An 18,608-nucleotide genomic window follows, 5' to 3' on the forward strand; every position below is an offset into this window, starting at 1 on the left:
CTGACCCCCATTGTGTGCAGTGCTCGGCCCCTGTGGCACTTGCACAGCCGGGGCCTCTGCTGGACGTGACCCAGGGTGTACCACCTGTGAATGCTGTCCAGGTGACAGGAACGGAGTTTGCAGCTTTTGCTGACAGATTGTCTATGACCATGTCAAAGATTCTTGAAACATTGCAGTCTAGACCAGTAACTCAGACCATGGACACTGTTGCATCATTGCTCCCTGGTCCCCCTCAGCTGGAACACTTCCAAGCTCCGGGGGTGTCACATGCACCCCAGGGTGACGACTCTGACTCGGACGACAGTCCCAGACAACCTAAGCGGGCTCGTTATGAGGGGCCCTCAACTTCGTCTCACTGGTCAGGGTCCCAGCGGGACGAATCTATGGGTGATGAGGCGGATGTAACTGATCAGGATTCTGATCCTGGGACCGCTCTCAATCTGGATACACCGGATGGTGACGCCATAGTGAATGATCTTATAGCGTCCATCAATAAGATGTTAGATATTTCTCCGCCAGCTCCTCCTGCGGAGGAGTCAGCTTCACAGCATGAGAAATTCCATTTCAGATATCCCAAGCGTAAATTAAGCACTTTTCTGGACCACGCTGACTTTAGAGATGCAATCCAGAAACACCACGCTTATCCTGAGAAGCGGTTTTCTAAACGGCTTAAAGATACACGCTATCCTTTTCCCCCTGACGTGGTCAAGGGTTGGACCCAGTGTCCCAAGGTGGACCCTCCAATCTCCAGGCTTGCAGCTAGATCTTTAGTTGCAGTAGAAGATGGAGCGGCACTTAAAGATGCCACTGACAGGCAGTTGGAGCTCTGGCTGAAATCCATCTATGAAGCTATTGGAGCGTCGTTGGCGCCAGCTTTCGCAGCCGTATGGGCACTCCAAGCTATTTCAGCTGGGCTTATACAAGTCGACTCGGTCACACGTACATCTGCTCCGCAGGTGGCACCATTGACCTCTCAAATGTCTGCATTCGCGTCTTACGCGATTAATGCTGTCCTAGACTCTACGAGCCGTACGGCGGTGGCGTCGGCCAACTCTGTGGTTTTGCGCAGAGCCCTGTGGTTGAGAGAATGGAAGGCAGATTCTGCTTCCAAGAAGTGCTTAACCAGTTTGCCTTTTTCTCGTGACCGATTGTTTGGGGAACGTTTAGGTGAAATCATTAAACACTCCAAGGGTAAGGACTCATCCTTACCTCAACACAGACACAACAAGCCCCAACAAAGGAGGGGTCAGTCTGGTTTTCGGTCCTTTCGAGGCTCAGGCAGGTCCCAATTCTCTTCGTCCAAAAGGACTCAAAAGGATCAGAGAGGCTCAGATTCTTGGCGGACTCAGTCACGCCCAAAAAAGACAGCAGGAAGAACCGTTACCAAGACGGCTTCCTCATGACTCTCAGTCTCCTCTTTCCGCATCCTCGGTCGGTGGGAGGCTCTCCCGCTTTGGCGGCATATGGCTGTCACAGATCAAAGACCGTTGGGTGAGGGACATTCTGTCTCACGGGTACAGGATAGAGTTCAGCTCTCGTCCTCCAACTCGTTTTTTCAGAACTTCCCCACCGCCCGACCGAGCCGATGCTCTGCTGCAGGCGGTGGCCGCTCTAAAGGCGGAAGGAGTGGTGACTTCCGTTCCTCTTCAGGAACAAGGTCACGGTTTTTACTCCAATCTGTTTGTGGTGCCAAAGAAGGACGGGTCCTTTCGGCCCGTCCTGGATCTAATGTTGCTCAACAAACATGTAAAAACCAGGAGGTTCCGGATGGATTCTCTACGCTCCGTCATAGCCTCAATGTCTCAAGGAGATTTCCTAGCATCAATAGACATCAAAGATGCTTATCTCCACGTGCCGATTGCGCCAGAGCATCAGCGTTTTCTACGCTTCGTTATAGAAAGCGAACACCTGCAGTTCGTAGCGTTACCTTTCGGGCTGGCAACAGCCCCTCGGGTCTTCACCAAGGTCATGGCAGCAGTAGTAGCTGTCCTGCACTCGCAGGGTCACTCCGTGATCCCGTATTTGGACGATCTACTTATAAAGGCACCCTCTCAAGAGGCATGCCAACACAGTCTGAACGTGGCACTGAAGACTCTCCAGAGTTTCGGGTGGATTATCAACTTTTCAAAGTTAAATCTAACCCCGACCCAATCACTAACATATCTTGGCATGGAGTTTCATACTCTCTCAGCGATAGTGTAGCTTCCACTGGACAAGCAGTGCTCTCTGCAGACAGGGGATCTCTCCTGCAGAGCCAGTCCCACTCCTTGAGGCGCCTCATGCATTTCCTAGGGAAGATGGTGGCAGCAATGGAAGCATTCCTATTCGCGCAGTTTCATCTGCGGCCTCTACAATGGGACATTCTCCGCCAATGGGACGGGAAGTCGACGTCCCTCGACAGGGATGTCTCCCTCTCTCAGGCAGCCAAGGACTCTCTCCGATGGTGGTCTTCCCACCTCATTGTCAAAAGGAAAGTCGTTCCTACCCCCGTCCTGGGCGGTGGTCGCGACAGATGCGAGCCTATCAGGGTGGGGAGCAGTTTTTCTTCACCACAGGGCTCAGGGTACGTGGACTCAGAGAGAGTCCACCCTTCAGATCAATGTTCTGGAAATCAGAGCAGTCTATCTTGCTCTGCGAGCCTTCCAACAGTGGCTGGAAGGCAAGCAGATCCGGATTCAGTCGGACAATTCCACAGCGGTGGCGTACATCAACCACCAAGGGGGAACACGCAGCCGGCAAGCCTTTCAGGAAGTCCGGCGGATTCTGACGTGGGTGGAAAACGCTGCATCCACCATATCCGCAGTTCACATCCCAGGCGTGGAAAACTGGAAAGCAGACTTTCTCAGTCGCCAGGGCATGGACGCAGGGGAATGGTCCCTTCACCCGGACGTGTTTCAGGAGATCTGTCGCCGCTGGGGGATGCCGGACGTCGACCTGATGGCGTCACGGCACAACAACAAGGTCCCGGTTTTTCTTGGCACGGTCTCACGATCACCGAGCTCTGGCGGCAGACGCCCTAGTTCAGGATTGGTCGCAGTTCCGACTACCTTATGGGTTCCCACCTCTGGCATTGTTGCCCAGAGTGCTCCGCAAAATCAGGTCCGACTGCCGTCGCGCCATTCTCGTCGCTCCAGACTGGCCAAGGAGGTTGTGGTACCCGGATCTGTGGCATCTCACGGTAGGCTAACCGTGGGCGCTACCGGGCCGTCCAGACTGGCTGTCTCAAGGGCCGTTTTTCTATCTGAATTCTGCGGCCCTGAACCTGACTGTGTGGCCATTGAGTCCTGGATCCTAGGGACCTCAGGTTTATCTCATGATGTTGTTGCCACCATGAGACAGGCTAGGAAACCTTCCTCCGCCAAGATCTACCACAGAACGTGGAAGATATTCTTATCTTGGTGCTCTGCTCAGGGAGTTTCTCCCTGGCCATTTGCATTGCCTATTTTTTCTTTCCTTCCTGCAGTCTGGGTTGGAAAAAGGTTTGTCGCTTAGCTCCCTTAAAGGACAAGTCTCTGCGCTATCCGTATTCTTTCAGAAGCGCCTGACGCGACTTACTAAGGTACGCACGTTCCTGCAAGGGGTTCGTCATATCATTCCCCCTTACAAGCGGCCATTGGAACCCTGGGATCTGAACAAGGTTCTAATTGCTCTCCAGAAGCCGCCTTTCGAGCCTATGAAGGAGATTTCCTTTTCTCGGCTTTCACAGAAAGTGGCTTTTCTGGTGGCGGTCACGTCTCTTCGGAGAGTGTCAGAGCTGGCGGCGTTATCTTGCAAATCTCCCTTCCTGGTGTTTCACCAAGACAAGGTAGTACTGCGTCCAATTCCAGAGTTTCTTCCCAAGGTGGTATCTTCCTTTCATCTCAATCAGGAGATCGCTTTACCATCTTTGTGTCCGCATCCAGTTCACCAATTTGAACAGGGTTTGCATCTGTTGGACCTGGTGAGAGCACTCAGGATCTACATTTCCTGCACGGCGCCTCTGCGCCGTTCGGATGCACTCTTTATCCTGGTCGCTGGTCAGCATAAAGGGTCGCAAGCTTCCAAATCCACCCTTGCGCGGTGGATCAAGGAACCAATTCTTCACGCCTACCGTTCTGCTGGGCTTCCGATTCCTTCTGGACTGAAGGCCCATTCTACCAGAGCCGTGGGTGCGTCCTGGGCATTACGGCATCAGGCTACGGCTCAGCAGGTGTGCCAGGCGGCTACCTGGTCGAGTCTGCACACTTTTACCAAGCATTATCAGGTGCATACCTACGCTTCGGCGGATGCCAGCCTAGGTAGACAAGTCCTTCAGGCGGCGGTGGCCCACCTGTAAGAAAAGGGCTGCCTGACAGCCCGATCACGAGGTATTCTTTTACCCACCCAGGGACTGCTTTTGGACGTCCCAATTGTCTGGGTCTCCCAATTAGGAGCGAAAAAGAAGGGAATTTTGTTTACCGTAAATTCCTTTTCTTCTAGCTCCAATTGGGAGACCCAGCACCCGCCCTGTTTTTTCTTAGGGTATTTGTTTTTCGGGTGCACATGTTGTTCATGTTGATAAGTTAAGTTCTCCGATATTGTTTATCGGATTGAATTTGTTTTGAAACAGTTATTGGCTTTCCTCCTTCTTGCTTTTGCACTAAAACTGAGGGACCCGTGCTCCCACGGGGGGTGTATAGCCAGAAGGGGAGGGGCCTTACACTTTTGAGTGTAGTACTTTGTGCGGCCTCCGGAGGCAGTAGCTATACACCCAATTGTCTGGGTCTCCCAATTGGAGCTAGAAGAAAAGGAATTTACGGTAAGTAAACAAAATTCCCTTCTTTTCATTAAATTGCTCTTGTCTGATTTATACACTTGTAAATGAGCCCTTAGGTGTTAATGGGTCATATACGTCAAAGTTGACAAATATTTTTTTTTTTTTTTTAGGAACACTGGAGTTCATCAGATGATGCAGTAAGTATCAATCTAGCTGCGACATGCTTAAAGCTTGTATTTTTAATGTGCATGTGAGACGTCCAGGATAGTCTAAATATCTGATAGATGTGAGACCTGCATCTGCGACCCACACTGTATCTAATACTGGGTTCTTCGGCCAACTTACCAGTACCTAATCATAGTACCAGCATACTGCAAGCCCTAATAAGGTGGTAGCACAAGCAAAATACTGACGAACAACCACTCACACCTATCATCCCGGGATACCTGCTATGATAGATGCACATAGATGAGCTTTGTATCATAACTGGTCGTCCAGTAATGACAAACACCATTAGTCTTTTAAATGGGGAGATATTTGGATATAAATAAGTCTATATGCCCTGGAACACAAAATTTGGAACATTGGAGCAAAACTATTCACAGAAACCCCTGGTTCAGTGGCCCCCTCTAATCTATTATTGTCTGAGCTCTGAATCTCCAGTCTACCAGAATCCAATGCGCCTCTCATTTCGTAAGCCGGTCAGTCTGCATGCATAAACCTACTAATCAGGAGATTCACAGGGCTCTGTTATGACAGTCATGGGCTACCAGCATCGCAGATCGCACTGATCTGGGTTCCGAGAGTCTTTGCTCAGCTGTAGAATATTGAGGGTTTTTTTTAATGCATCGAATCATCCCTATAATGGGTTATTCCTTGTAGAGAGAACCCCTTTACAGAAGTGATGGTGTAGTGTTGGGATGCTCAGTTGCCAATCATATAATTGGGGGGGATGTAGCTGATGTAAAAACGTAGTACTTGTTCTGAATGTTAATCCACTCAATCAACACTGGATCAGGACAGGAGGATAAAGCTTGCTGTTTAATGCAGACTGGATCATGTGCTATGGCTGTACATCATTCCCATTGGACTCGATGGAAATGTGGGTTTGTCATTTCCAACTGCACTATGTAATTATCAATCCTCAGAATGCAGGATCTGCATTGCTTAGTTCTTTACATAAACATGCCTGCCAAGTGATTGTGCTGGAAGACCATTATGTGATATAAGTCAAGTTGTTGGTGATTCATTAATTTTTTTTTTTTATTTTTTTTTCCTTCTATATAGGGACATGAACCAAAAGAACCCGAACAACTGAGGAAGCTGTTTATTGGAGGCTTAAGTTTTGAGACCACCGATGATAGTCTAAGGGAACACTTTGAACAATGGGGGAAGCTCACAGATTGTGTGGTAGGTTATCATTTATGACCTCTTCTAAAATAATGGAACTTTAAGAATTACCAATAACCAAATTGGTCTTGAGGGAAGCATTATCTTTGCAATCATTAACACTGAACTACTGAGGTAGTCATTTTGACTACTTTGCACCATGTATTTCTATATAGGTGTCACGAGTCCAGTAGTTCTAGTGTTAAAGACCATAGATTTCTGTATAAGCACATCCATTGTCATTAAAGGGTTTTTTTCAGTTAAATTTTAACCAATAGATCTTGGAATAAGTTAAACAATTGGATGTGTTTTAAAATGTTCTTGTGCTAAGATCTTGTCATGGCTACGTAATGTGTAATAGCCGTGTCTGATCATACAGGGACATGGTATAATCAGATCACATCTCCTAAGCTGGGGAGGAAGTAAAAAAAAAAAATAGGAGTTATAGCCCGAGATTGCAAATAATTTAGGAAAAAACCACTAGACAGGGAAATGTTTAACCTCACAAAGAATTAGCTGTGGTTTCATGCAGTAATATCTATATACTCTTTGCCATGCTCTCCAGCACAGGAGATGTGGTGTGATCAGATCATGTCCCTGTACAGTCAGACACTGCCATTACACAGTACATAGCAGGGGCACAAATATATGATTTATCTCAGCAATGGAACTTTTTTTTTTTTTTTTTTTTTTTTTTTTTACTTTAAACATCAAATTGTGAAAAAATTTTTCAAGATCTATTGATTAAAATTAACTTTATTCATCGGGAACCCCCCCATCCCTTTTAACACAAACCAAAATTAAATTGTTTTTAAATGGCAATCTATGGAATCTCTCAAACTTAATTCTAGGCTACTGCTTGTTGTGGCCCTTCCCTTTTTAGCTAATGTAGGAAATGTATACATAATGCAGTTAGTATTATGTTAATGCAAGATATTTGTTTATTTACAATTTCAATATTTTTTTATTGAAAGTTTACAAGGACTGAATAGATGTGGCAACATTGTATCTTCTTTATGTTTAGGTTATGAGAGACCCACAGACAAAGCGTTCCAGAGGCTTTGGTTTTGTCACATACTCATGTGTGGAAGAAGTTGATGCCGCAATGTCTGCCAGACCACACAAGGTTGATGGCCGTGTTGTTGAGCCCAAAAGAGCAGTTTCCAGAGAGGTATGTTTTGGGTTTTTTTTGGCCCCGCCTTGGACTTGTTCTTGTCTTGCCATAAAATAACTCTCCTCCACACCTCTTCTAGGACTCTGTTAGACCCGGGGCACATCTCACTGTAAAAAAAATATTTGTGGGCGGGATTAAAGAAGATACTGAGGAATACCATTTACGAGACTATTTTGAGACCTATGGCAAGATCGAGACAATTGAAGTTATGGAAGATCGTCAGAGCGGAAAGAAGCGTGGTTTTGCTTTTGTCACATTTGATGACCATGACACAGTTGATAAAATTGTTGGTAAGTTGACTTAAAAGTATTTCTGAAGCTGTAAAAATGTAATTTTTAGTGGTTGAAGAGAATTAGAAGGGTAATACAATATGTGGATAATGTGAGTGTTTTCTCCTGGTGTCCTGTACAGTGGTGGCTCCTTCATAGAAAGCATTGTTTGCTAACACTAGGAAATGTTATCAGCGCTTTCTTTGTCGCTCCATTGGGAGACCCAGACAATTGGGTGTATAGCTTCTGCCTCCGGAGGCCACACAAAGTATTACACTTTAAAAAGTGTAACCCCTCCCCTCTGCCTATACACCCTCCCGTGCATCACGGGCTCCTCAGTTTTATGCTTTGTGTTGAAGGAGGCACACATTCACTCAAGCTCCCATTTTAGTCAGCAGCAGCTGCTGATTGTATCGGATGGAAGAAAAGAGGGCCCTAACAGGGTCCCCGGCATGCTCCCTTCTCACCCCACTAAGTCGGCGGTGCTGTTGAGGTACCCATTGCGGGTACAAAGGCTGGAGCCACATGCCGTTTTTCCTTCCCCATCCCTTAGAGGCTCTGGGAGAAGTGGGATCCTAACCGGTCACCATTCACTGGGACCGGGCTCCCTCCGCAGCCCCTGGGGGAATCTGACGGACAGGAGACTGGGTATCATCAGGGACAGGCCCTGCATCTATAAGGTACTCTGTGTCCCCTTGGGGACGGTGCATGGAGCGCCTGTGTTACAGACGCTGCAGCGGCTGCTGTTTTTTTGTGACAACCGGGACTACCGCGCCGACCGCGCCTGTTTGCCGGCCGCGTTATTAAATTTAGTCCCCGGCTTCTGCGGCCTAGTACCTTAACTCCCGCCCCCGGGCCTGCCAGTCAGGGGTAAGGGCGGGACGGTCGACTGGACGTCGGCAGTGAGGGCTGGAGCATACTTAGGTGTTCTCCTCCCCCCTCACTGAGCACTGTGGGGCACCAGATTCCCGCACTTTATTAGTCACGCCCACGGCTCCCTCCTCCCCTGAGAACTCTGGCAGCCATATTTACAATCACTTCTGCCGGTGGAGGATTTCAGAACGAGCTCTACAGCTCTGGGAGGCCCAGGCAGGGAATCTGGTGGACACACAACCGCTTTGGGCAGTCGGTAAGCCACACCGGTTACCCGGTGCTGGCCCCCCTTGGGTGCCGAAGTGTGTGTGTGTGTGTGTATATATATATTTGTATACATTTTCTCTGTTCGGCCGCATTGTTTTGCTTTTGGCTGTATACCCTCAGTGATCACTCTCAGAGGAGACTACAGCATGTCGTCCGCAGGCTTATTTTGCAACCTGTACCTCTTGTGCGGCTATGTTACCTGCAGGTTCCACCTACCCTCACTGTGTGCAATGCTCGGCCCCTGTGGCACTCACTCAGCCGGAGCCTCGGGCACTGGTGGGACCCTCGGCTCAGGTAGAACCGCCGGCTTCCACTGTCCAGGTGTCAGGGACAGAGTTTGCAGTTTTGGCTGAGAAACTGAGTCGCTTTCACAATCCATGGCTCAGTCTATGGACAGATGGTCTGCTAAGATACTAGAAGCCTTGCAGTCCAGATCGGTCACACAGGCCCCGGGCACTGTGAGTTCATCGCCCCCAGGCCCCTCTCGGTCGGTGCAGCAGAGTGCTCCTGGGGTGACACCTAGGTCCCACGGGGAGGACTCCGACACGGACCGCAGTCCCAGACCGGCTAAGCGGGCTCGCTGGGAACCTTCCCCGGCTTCATCACGCTGTTAGGGGTCGCAGCATGAGGACTCTCTGGAGGATGAGGCGGAGGTCGCAGCTCAGGGCTCTGACCCTGACGTTGCTCTCAATCTTGATACACCTGAAGGGGACGCCATAGTAAATGACCTTATAGCGTCCATCAACCAGGTGCTAGATCTTTCTCCCCCAACTCCACCTATAGAGGAGTCGGCTTCACAGCAGGAGAAACACCAGTTTAGGTTTCCCAAACGTACACGGAGTGCGTTTTTCGATCACTCTAACGTCAGAGATGCTGTCCAGAAGCACAGAGCATTTCCGGACAAGCGCTTTACTAAGCGCCTTAATGACACACGTTACCCCTTCCCCCCTGACGTAGTTAAGGGTTGGGCTCAGTGTCCCAAGGTGGATCCTCCAGTCTCTAGACTGGCGGCTAGATCCGTAGTAACAGTGGCAGATGGTTCATCGCTCAAGGATGCCACTGACAGGCAAATAGAGCTCCTGATGAAATCCATCTATGAAGCCATAGGCGCGTCGTTTGCTCCGGCCTTTGCAGCCGTGTGGGCACTCCAAGCTATCTCAGCTTGTCTGTCTGAGATTAATGCAGTCACACGTACCTCTGCTCCGCAAGTTGTGTCTGACTTCTCAGGCGTCGGCCTTTTCGTCCTACGCCATGAACGCCATCCTGGACTCAGCGAGCCGTACAGCGGTAGCGTCCGCCAATTCGGTGGCAGTCCGCAGGGCCATGTGGCTACGCGCATGGAAGGCAGACTCTGCTTCCAAGAAGTTCTTAACCGGTTTGCCATTTTCCGGCGACCGTTTGGCGAGCAATTGGATGAAATTATTAAACAATCCAAGGGTAAGGACTCGTCCTTACCCCAGTCCAAACCAAACAAACCTCAGCAATGAAAAATTCAATCGAGGTTTTGGTCCTTTCGGCCCTCAGCCAGGTCCCAATCCTCCACGTCCAACAGGTCAGAGAAGGGCCAGAGGAACTCTTCTGCATGGCGGTTGATATAGAAGGGTTAATAGTTTCTCTATTTCTTCATTAAAGATTTATTGTTATTGGTAAGTATATCTGATGGTAGTTCATAGTCATGGAGCCTACGGAATAAGAGACCGGCTCAAGGATTATTATGGTCTCTAAATGTTCTTCTAATCTTCTCCTTATCTCATATGCATGACTCTACATTTTTGTTTTGCTAAAACTTAAAGGTCATATGAACAACTGGTAAAGTAGAAGTTTTTTTTCTCTTTCTTTTGCAATATCACATTGATCTGTAAATGGTATAAATAAACTGTACTTTCCTTAAATAAACAGAAGAAATTGATCATGCTCACATGGATGCTGGTCTTTTCTCTCCGAGCGCTCGATCTTGATTAGGTCTGAAGAGGCCTAACTCAAGAGTACCTCGCTGGTGATCCCATAAGCTGACTTGTGACAAAACAGAACAGCTACAACACGGTCTAAGTCACGTCCTCCAAAGACCGCCGGAGGAACCGCCTCCAAGGCGGCCTCCTCATGACTTTCGGCCTCCCCAAACCGCATCCTCGGTCGGTGGCAGGCTCTCCCGCTTTTGCGACGCCTGGTGGCCACATGTCCAAGACCGATGGGTGAGAGACATTCTGTCGCACGGTTACAGGATAGAGCTCAGCTCTCGTCCTCCGACTCGTTTCTTCAGAACATCTCCGCCCCCCCGAGCGAGCCGATGCACTTTTTCAGTTTGTGGCACTGCCTTTCGGCCTGGCGACAGCCCCACGGGTCTTCACCAAGATCATGGCATCCGTGGTGGCGGTCCTACACTCAGGGCCACTCGGTGATCCCTTACTTAGACGATCTCCTAGTCAAGGCACCCTCCCGGGTGGCATGTCAACACAGCCTGACCATTGCTCTGGAGACTCTCCAGAGGTTCGGGTGGATCATCAATTTCCCAAAGTCAAAATTGACACCGACCCAATCACTGACTTAACTCGGGATGGAGTTTCATACTCTCTCAGCGATAGTGAAGCTTCCGCTGGACAAACGGCGTTCGCTACAGACAGGGGTGCACTCTCTCCTTCGGACCCAGTCACACCCCCTTGAGGCGCCTCATGCACTTCCTAGGGAAGATGGTGGCAGCAATGGAGGCAGTTCCCTTTGCGCAGTTTCATCTGCGTCCACTTCAATGGGACATTCTCCGCAAATGGGACAGGAGGTCGACGTCCCTAGACAGGAACGTCTTTCACTGGCAGCCAAAACCTCTCTTCAGTGGTGGCTTCTTCCCACTTCCTTGTCGAAGGGAAAATCATTCCTGCCCCCATCCTGGGCTGTGGTCACGACGGACGCGAGTCTGTCAGGGTGGGGAGCCTTCTTCCTCCACCACAGGGCTCAGGGAACCTGGACTCCGACAGAGTCCTCCCTTCAGATCAATGTTCTGGAGATAAGGGCAGTGTATCTAGCCCTAAAGGCGTTCCATCGGTGGCTGGAGGGCAGACAGATCCGCATACAGTCGGACAACGCCACGGCGGTCGCGTACATCAACCACCAGGGCGGCACACGCAGTCGTCAGGCCTTCCAAGAAGTTCGGCGAATTCTGCTGTGGGCGGAAGCCACAGCCTCCACCATCTCCGCAGTTCACATCCCGGGCGTAGAAAACTGGGAAGCAGACTTTCTCAGTCGCCAGGGCATGGACGCAGGGGAATGGTCTCTTCACCCGGACGTGTTTCAAGAGATCTGTTGCCGCTGGGGAACGCCGGACGTCGACCTCATGGCGTCTCGGCACAACAACAAAGTCCCGGCATTCATGGCACGGTCTCAAGATCACAGAGCTCTGGCGGCGGACACATTAGTTCAGGATTGGTCGCAGTTTCGACTGCCTTATGTATTTCCTCCTCTGGCACTGCTGCCCAGAGTGTTGCGCAAGATCAGGTCCGACTGCCGCCACGCCATCCTCGTCGCTCCAGACTGGCCGAGGAGGTTGTGGTACCCGGATCTGTGGCACCTCACGGTGGGTCAACCGTGGGCACTCCCAGACCGACCAGACTTGCTGTCTCAAGGGCCATTTTTTCCATCTGAATTCTGCGGCCCTCAACCTGACTGTGTGGCCATTGAGTCCTGGCTCCTAGCGTCCTCAGGGTTATCTCAAGATGTCATTGCCACTATGAGACAAGCCAGGAAACCAACGTCCGCCAAGATCTATCACAGGGCTTGGAGGATCTTCTTATCCTGGTGCTCTGATCGGGGTTTTACCCCCTGGCCGTTTGCCTTACCCACTTTTCTTTCTTTCCTTCAATCCGGAATGGACAAGGGTTTGTCTCTCTGCTCTCTCAAGGGACAAGTATCGGCGCTTTCCGTGTTTTTTCAAAAGCGTCTAGCCAGGCTTCCGCAGGTCCGCACGTTCCTGCAGGGAGTTTGCCACATAGTCCCACCTTACAAGCGTCCGCTGGAACCCTGGGATCTTAACAGGGTGCTAACGGCTCTTCAGAAACCACCTTTCGAGCCGATGCGGGATGTCTCTCTATCACGCCTTTCGCAGAAGGTGGCCTTCCTAGTGGCAGTCACAACACTTCGGAGAGTGTCTGAGCTAGCAGCGCTGTCATGCAAAGCCCCCTTCCTGGTGTTTCACCAGGATAAGGTGGTTCTGCGTCCGGTCCCGGAATTTCTCCCTAAGGTGGTATCCCCTTTTCATCTCAATCAGGATATCTCCTTACCTTCCTTTTGCCCTCATCCAGTTCACCAATGTGAAAAGGATTTGCACTTGTTAGATCTGGTGAGAGCACTCCGGTTCTACATTTCTCGCACGGCGCCCCTGCGCCGTTCGGATGCGCTCTTTGTCCTTGTCGCTGGCCAGTGGAAGGGTTCGCAGGCTTCCAAGTCAACCTTGGCTCGGTGGATCAAGGAACCGATTCTTGAAGCCTACCGTTCTTCTGGGCTTCCGATTCCTTCAGGGCTGAAGGCCCATTCTACCAGAGCCGTGGGTGCATCCTGGGCATTGCGGCACCAGGCTACGGCTCAGCAGGTGTGTCAGGCGGCTACCTGGTCGAGTCTGCACACTTTCACGAAACACTATCAAGTGCATACCTATGCTTCGGCAGACGCCAGCCTAGGTAGGAGAGTCCTTCAGGCGGCGGTCGCCCACCTGTAAGAGGGGGCCGTTTTTCGGCTCTTTTTATCGAGGTATTCTTTACCCACCCAGGGACTGCTTTTGGACGTCCCAATTGTCTGGGTCTCCCAATGGAGCGACAAAGAAGGGAATTTTGTTTACTTACCGTAAATTCCTTTTCTTCTAGCTCCTATTGGGAGACCCAGCACCCGCCCCTGTTCCCTTCGGGCTGTTGTTCTTTTGTGTACACATGTTGTTCATGTTGAATTGTTCTTTTGGTTCATGGTTTCAGTTCTCCGAACATCCTTCGGATTGAATTTACCTTAGACCAATTTATAAGTTTCCTCCTTCCTGCTTTGGCACCAAAACTGAGGAGCCCGTGATGCACGGGAGGGTGTATAGGCAGAGGGGAGGGGTTACACTTTTTAAAGTGTAATACTTTGTGTGGCCTCCGGAGGCAGAAGCTATACACCCCAATTGTCTGGGTCTCCCAATAGGAGCTAGAAGAAAAGGAATTTACGGTAAGTAAACAAAATTCCCTTCTTTGTGGAGAAAACTATTTCTACGTATGACATGCACAATTCTAGCCAGATGTTAGACTAATTGACTGTAGATCTGATTTTACACTTTCATTGGGTAATAAAGTATTGATGATACTCTTGTGCATTTTAGTCCAGAAATACCACACAATCAATGACCACAACTGTGAGGTGAAGAAAGCCCTTTCAAAGCAGGAGATGCAGACCGCCAGCTCACAGAGAGGTTTGTTAGGCTATATTCACTTGCTTTTATGAGCATTTGTGCAAAAAGCCATTTGACACAATTTTTATTTTCGAATTAGGCCGTGGAGGAGGAGGAAGCAATTTCATGGGCAGAGGTGGAAACTATGGAGGAAGCGGAGGTGGAAACTTTGGAAGAGGCGGTGGTGGTGGTGGTGGTGGAGGTGGTGGTTTTGGAAACAGAGGTAAGTTGGTTCTCCCAAGTGTCTAGTCTCCAAAATGAACAGACCTAATCTTTATATGTCTTATTTACATCTATCTTTTCTTTGCAGGTGGCTATGGTGGTGGCAGAGGTGGTTATGGTGGTGGTGGAGATGGATACAATGGATTTGGTGGTGATGGTATGTGTATGACCTTCCACTTGTACATGCAATGCATAATATGGGAGCTTGGGTGCCAGCATATGTGGGCTATAAGAGCAAACAATTAAATTCCTCAAGGTCAAAACTGACTTTCTTCGAGGATTGATTTTTAGATTTCAGTTTTAGCACAAAATGTGGATGAACTCTTTTGGTAGATACTGAGGGGGTGTTATGTGCTCAGTCGGGATTTTTTTTTTTTTTTTTTTTTGCAGTTTTGTTGCAGAAATTTCTTGAGAAAATGGTTGTAACATCTGGGGGGGGGGGATAGCTTTGTGCACACTGCGGTTTTTTTTTATATTGTGGTGTTTTTTTTCAACATTTTCTGCAAAATTTCTTGAGCAAAAATGTGCATGTCACTACTTTTCTGCAGGCACCTGCTTTTTTTTGCCATAGATAATGGTAAAAAAAAAAAAACACGGTAAAAACGCATGCGGTTTTCGGTGTTTTGTGCAGTTTTTGACAGTGCGCTAATCTTTAGGACTAAAGACATTTCTTGAGAAAAATCCTTTTTCTAGTGTGAACAGAGCCTTAGAAGATATTCCTGCATTATGTAGCGCGGAGGCTGTCTGCAACAAAAGGGGTATCTGTTGCTTGTGACGGGTTAATAAGTATTACTACATACTATACAGGCACCCATCGGAGGCAGTGTCAGGATGTAAATCAATTGCTGATTGTTGCAACCTAATCCTTTATAATTCCCTGGAAAAACACAGAATTCACCATGGGGAGCAGATATCTCCTCAGTGAGAAATCCCAGCAGAAAGTCAGAATACCTGAGACGTGTGAGGCAAATGGTGGATGTGAAGCTTCTCCTGTAGCTTTCACTCCAGAGGATTCAGATTTCTCGTTCTTGCTGCTTTTCTCCAATATCGTTACCTGGTCCGTTTCTTGTACTCAACTGTAGTCCTCCAGCATCTCTCCGGTTGGTTTTCTGTGATTTGTGACCTGCCGGCAGCTCCAGTGTTTAAAGCGTGCTGGAGGCCACAACCTGATAATGCATCTCTGAGAGCCAGAACTAGACTTAAGAGCTTGTGATGTAACTTCTGGCGAGTCAGAAGTTATGGTCACAGGATGGCGCCTTGGGACTGGTGTGACATCAATATGAGGAGAGTAGAAGACCTTGGGCAAAGGGCTCTCATTTTAAAGCCTTAAGGCCCCGTGACACTAGGCAACATCGCTGCTAACGAACAACTTTTGTGACGTAGCAGCGATGTTGCTAGTGATGTCGCTGTGTGTGACATCCAGCAACAACCTGGCCCCTGCTGTGAGGTCGTTGGTTGTTGCTGAATGTCCTGGGCCATTTTTTAGTTGTTGCTGTCCCGCTGTGAAGCACAGATCGCTGTGTGTGACAGCGAGACAGCAACAACTAAATGTGCAGGCAGCAGGAGCCGGCTTCTGCGGACACTGGTAACCACAGTAAACATCGGGTAACCAAGAAGCCCTGTCCTTGGTTACCCGATATTTACCTTTGTTACCAGCCTCCGCCGCTCTCACTGTCAGTGCCGGCTCCTGCTCTGTGCACATGTAGCTGCAGGACACATCGGGTTAATTAACCCGATGTGTGCTGTAGCTAGGAGAGCAGGGAGCCAGCGCTAAGCATTGTGCGCTGCTCCCTGCTCTGTGCACATGTAGCTGCAGCACACATCGGGTAATTAACCCGATGTGTGCTGTAGCTAGGAGAGCAGGGAGCCAGCGCTCAGTGTGCTGCTCCCTGCTCTCTGCACGTGTAGCTGTGTGCGCTGGTAGCCAAGGTAAATATCGGGTTGGTTACCCGATATTTACCTTAGTTACCAAGCGCAGCATCTTCCACGCGGCGCTGGGGGCTGGTTGCTGGTGAGCTCACCAGCAACTCGTGTAGCGACGCTCCAGCGATCCCTGCCAGGTCAGGTTGCTGGTGGGATCGCTGGAGCGTCGCAGTGTGACATCTCACCAGCAACCTCCTAGCAACTTACCAGCGATCCCTATCGTTGTTGGGATCGCTGGTAAGTTGTTTAGTGGGACTGGACCTTTACTCCTACGCTGGGGGTGATATCTGGTGTACAAAATTCCACATTGTTTACTATTGGTTTCACACCTTTATAGATGATGATGACTTTACATTCTGGCCTTTTTGCAGTTGGGGAAAATGAAACACAACTAATGTTGTTTTGCCTTTGTAAACCAGGTGGTGGCAATTATGGCGGTGGCCCAGGTTATGGCAACAGAGGATATGGTGGTAGCCCAGGTTATGGAAACCAAGGCGGTGGATATGGCGGTGGCAGTGGTGGTGGATATGATGGCTACAATGAAGGCGGAAACTTTGGTGGTGGTGGCGGTGGTAAGTAGTGTCTGTGTATATAAGATTTTTAGCGTGGCCTACTAAAGCACAAATCAACATGAGATATATTCTTTATCCATAACTAGCCATTTTGTATAGTCAACTTGCAAAATCCTAGATTTTCTAGAAAAAAAATAACCTTGTGTTGTGATTTTACATTTATTCTAGGAAACTACAATGACTTTGGCAACTATGGGGGCCAACAACAGTCAAGCTATGGTCCCATGAAGGGGGGAGGAGGCGGTGGCAGCTTCAGTGGAAGAAGCTCTGGAGGAAGTGGCAGTGGCCCCTATGGCGGTGCGTAGCCTGAACCTTTTGTAACCCCCATATGCTGTTCAGTGGTTTTGTTTTTGCATGTGAGTAAACTTTTGATCCCTGTAGGTGGCTATGGATCTGGTGGTGGTGGAAGTGGCGGTGGAAGCTACGGAAGCCGGAGGTTTTGAGTCTACAACAAGAAAAGGTAACTTAAAAAAATGGTTGTATTGTCTTGTGATAATGAATCGCTCTGGCTGAAGAAGCATTTGAATAATAATCTTCTTGTCCTATATCATTCAACAGGCTACAGTTCTTAGCAAGAGAGCGAGGAGTTGTCAGGAAAGCTGCAGGTTACTTTGAGACAGTCGTCCATGTGCATTAGAGGAACTATAAAATCTACTACAGGAGCAGCGATGATCCATAGTCAGAAAAGTTACCGCAGCTTATACAGGAGGCATTTCTTGTTCAGGACTGTAATAGCCTCAGTTTGTAAGCAGTGCAGCTGATGATTAATGCAATGTAGTGTTGATTAGATGTACATTCCTGAGGTCTTTTTATCTGTTGTAGTTTGTCTCCCGTTACCCCCATTACATCAGGTATACTGCCCTGTAAATTGTGCTAGTTATAGCAGGAATAAAGAATTGAGAAGATTTTAACCTTAAAATATCATGTAGTTCAGTGTTTCCTCGCCTAACAGGGCAAAAGGTATTGCTCGACCCAAATAAACATGCTTTCTTTTTTATTCATGAGTTAATGTCAGATTATTAAAGCAGGGCTTTGTACCTGAAAATCTTCAGTGTTGCAAGCCTAACACTAGAATCCATGCTCTACAGGTAGTGGTATGTGAAGTGTTGAAACAGGTTTTTATTTTTTTTTTTACATTTCAGCGTTTTACGTAGTTTACTTTTTCTGTGCTTTTAACATAACAAATACCACTTGTCCTCTTGGCACTGACTTGTAGCCTCACTTTTTTTTTTTTTTTTTTATAAATCAGTCTTTTGTAGGTAACCTTATGCTCCATTACCAGCTGTAGTTATTTTGACAGTGTACCTAAAGTGACACTACAGTTGCTGACAAATATATAATGTGAACTGGGCTCAGTATTTGCCTTTTTTTGCGAACTTTTGTTTGTTCAACTTTTTTTTTTAATTTAAACTATACTTGCCAAGGCTGTATAAATTTTGCAGTTATATACAGGTACTTTAATTGTATAAGTAAGCTTATTTGTATGTCAAACCAAATACCAGCTCAAAACTTCTCCCATGTATGTTTTCTAATAAAACCAGCTTGTATCTGTAAGCTTGCCTCAATTATTTAGCACAGCCTTTTTCCATGTAGATGAGCTGCCATGTGGTTCTTGTAAGTTTGTGCCACCACAAATAACTAATATTGAGGCATGTCATTGATTAGTAACATGGATCTGATTTGGTGTCCTCCTTAAATTAGATGGACACAATGTTATTCAATGAGTACACAATCAGAGTAATGGGAAAATCTAATTCTTTAATCCCTTCACAACCTTTGAAGA

At 48.3% G+C, this 18,608-nt stretch overlaps 1 protein-coding gene across 3 annotated transcripts in view; it reads left to right on the plus strand.

Annotated features, from left to right (window-relative positions):
- HNRNPA3 (heterogeneous nuclear ribonucleoprotein A3) overlaps window positions 1-18,608 on the plus strand; it is a 59,446-nt gene that overhangs the window by 12,357 nt on the left and 28,481 nt on the right. The window contains exons 2-12 of one of the 3 annotated variants that reach the window (XM_075317372.1): window positions 4,906-4,932; window positions 6,023-6,145; window positions 7,149-7,295; window positions 7,378-7,588; window positions 14,040-14,129; window positions 14,209-14,331; window positions 14,419-14,487; window positions 16,673-16,825; window positions 16,994-17,122; window positions 17,207-17,285; window positions 17,384-17,822. In XM_075317372.1, coding sequence (XP_075173487.1) covers window positions 4,906-4,932; window positions 6,023-6,145; window positions 7,149-7,295; window positions 7,378-7,588; window positions 14,040-14,129; window positions 14,209-14,331; window positions 14,419-14,487; window positions 16,673-16,825; window positions 16,994-17,122; window positions 17,207-17,268 — 1,134 coding nt within the window. In that variant the 3' untranslated portion in view covers window positions 17,269-17,285; window positions 17,384-17,822. Of the gene's footprint in view, window positions 1-4,905; window positions 4,933-6,022; window positions 6,146-7,148; window positions 7,296-7,377; window positions 7,589-14,039; window positions 14,130-14,208; window positions 14,332-14,418; window positions 14,488-16,672; window positions 16,826-16,993; window positions 17,123-17,206; window positions 17,286-17,383; window positions 17,823-18,608 lie in introns of those variants that run through there. The other 2 variants (XR_012724727.1, XM_075317373.1) reach the window with 2 other exon arrangements.

This window comes from Anomaloglossus baeobatrachus, chromosome 7, assembly GCF_048569485.1.
Source record: "Anomaloglossus baeobatrachus isolate aAnoBae1 chromosome 7, aAnoBae1.hap1, whole genome shotgun sequence".
NCBI classification, from domain to species: domain Eukaryota; kingdom Metazoa; phylum Chordata; class Amphibia; order Anura; family Aromobatidae; genus Anomaloglossus; species Anomaloglossus baeobatrachus.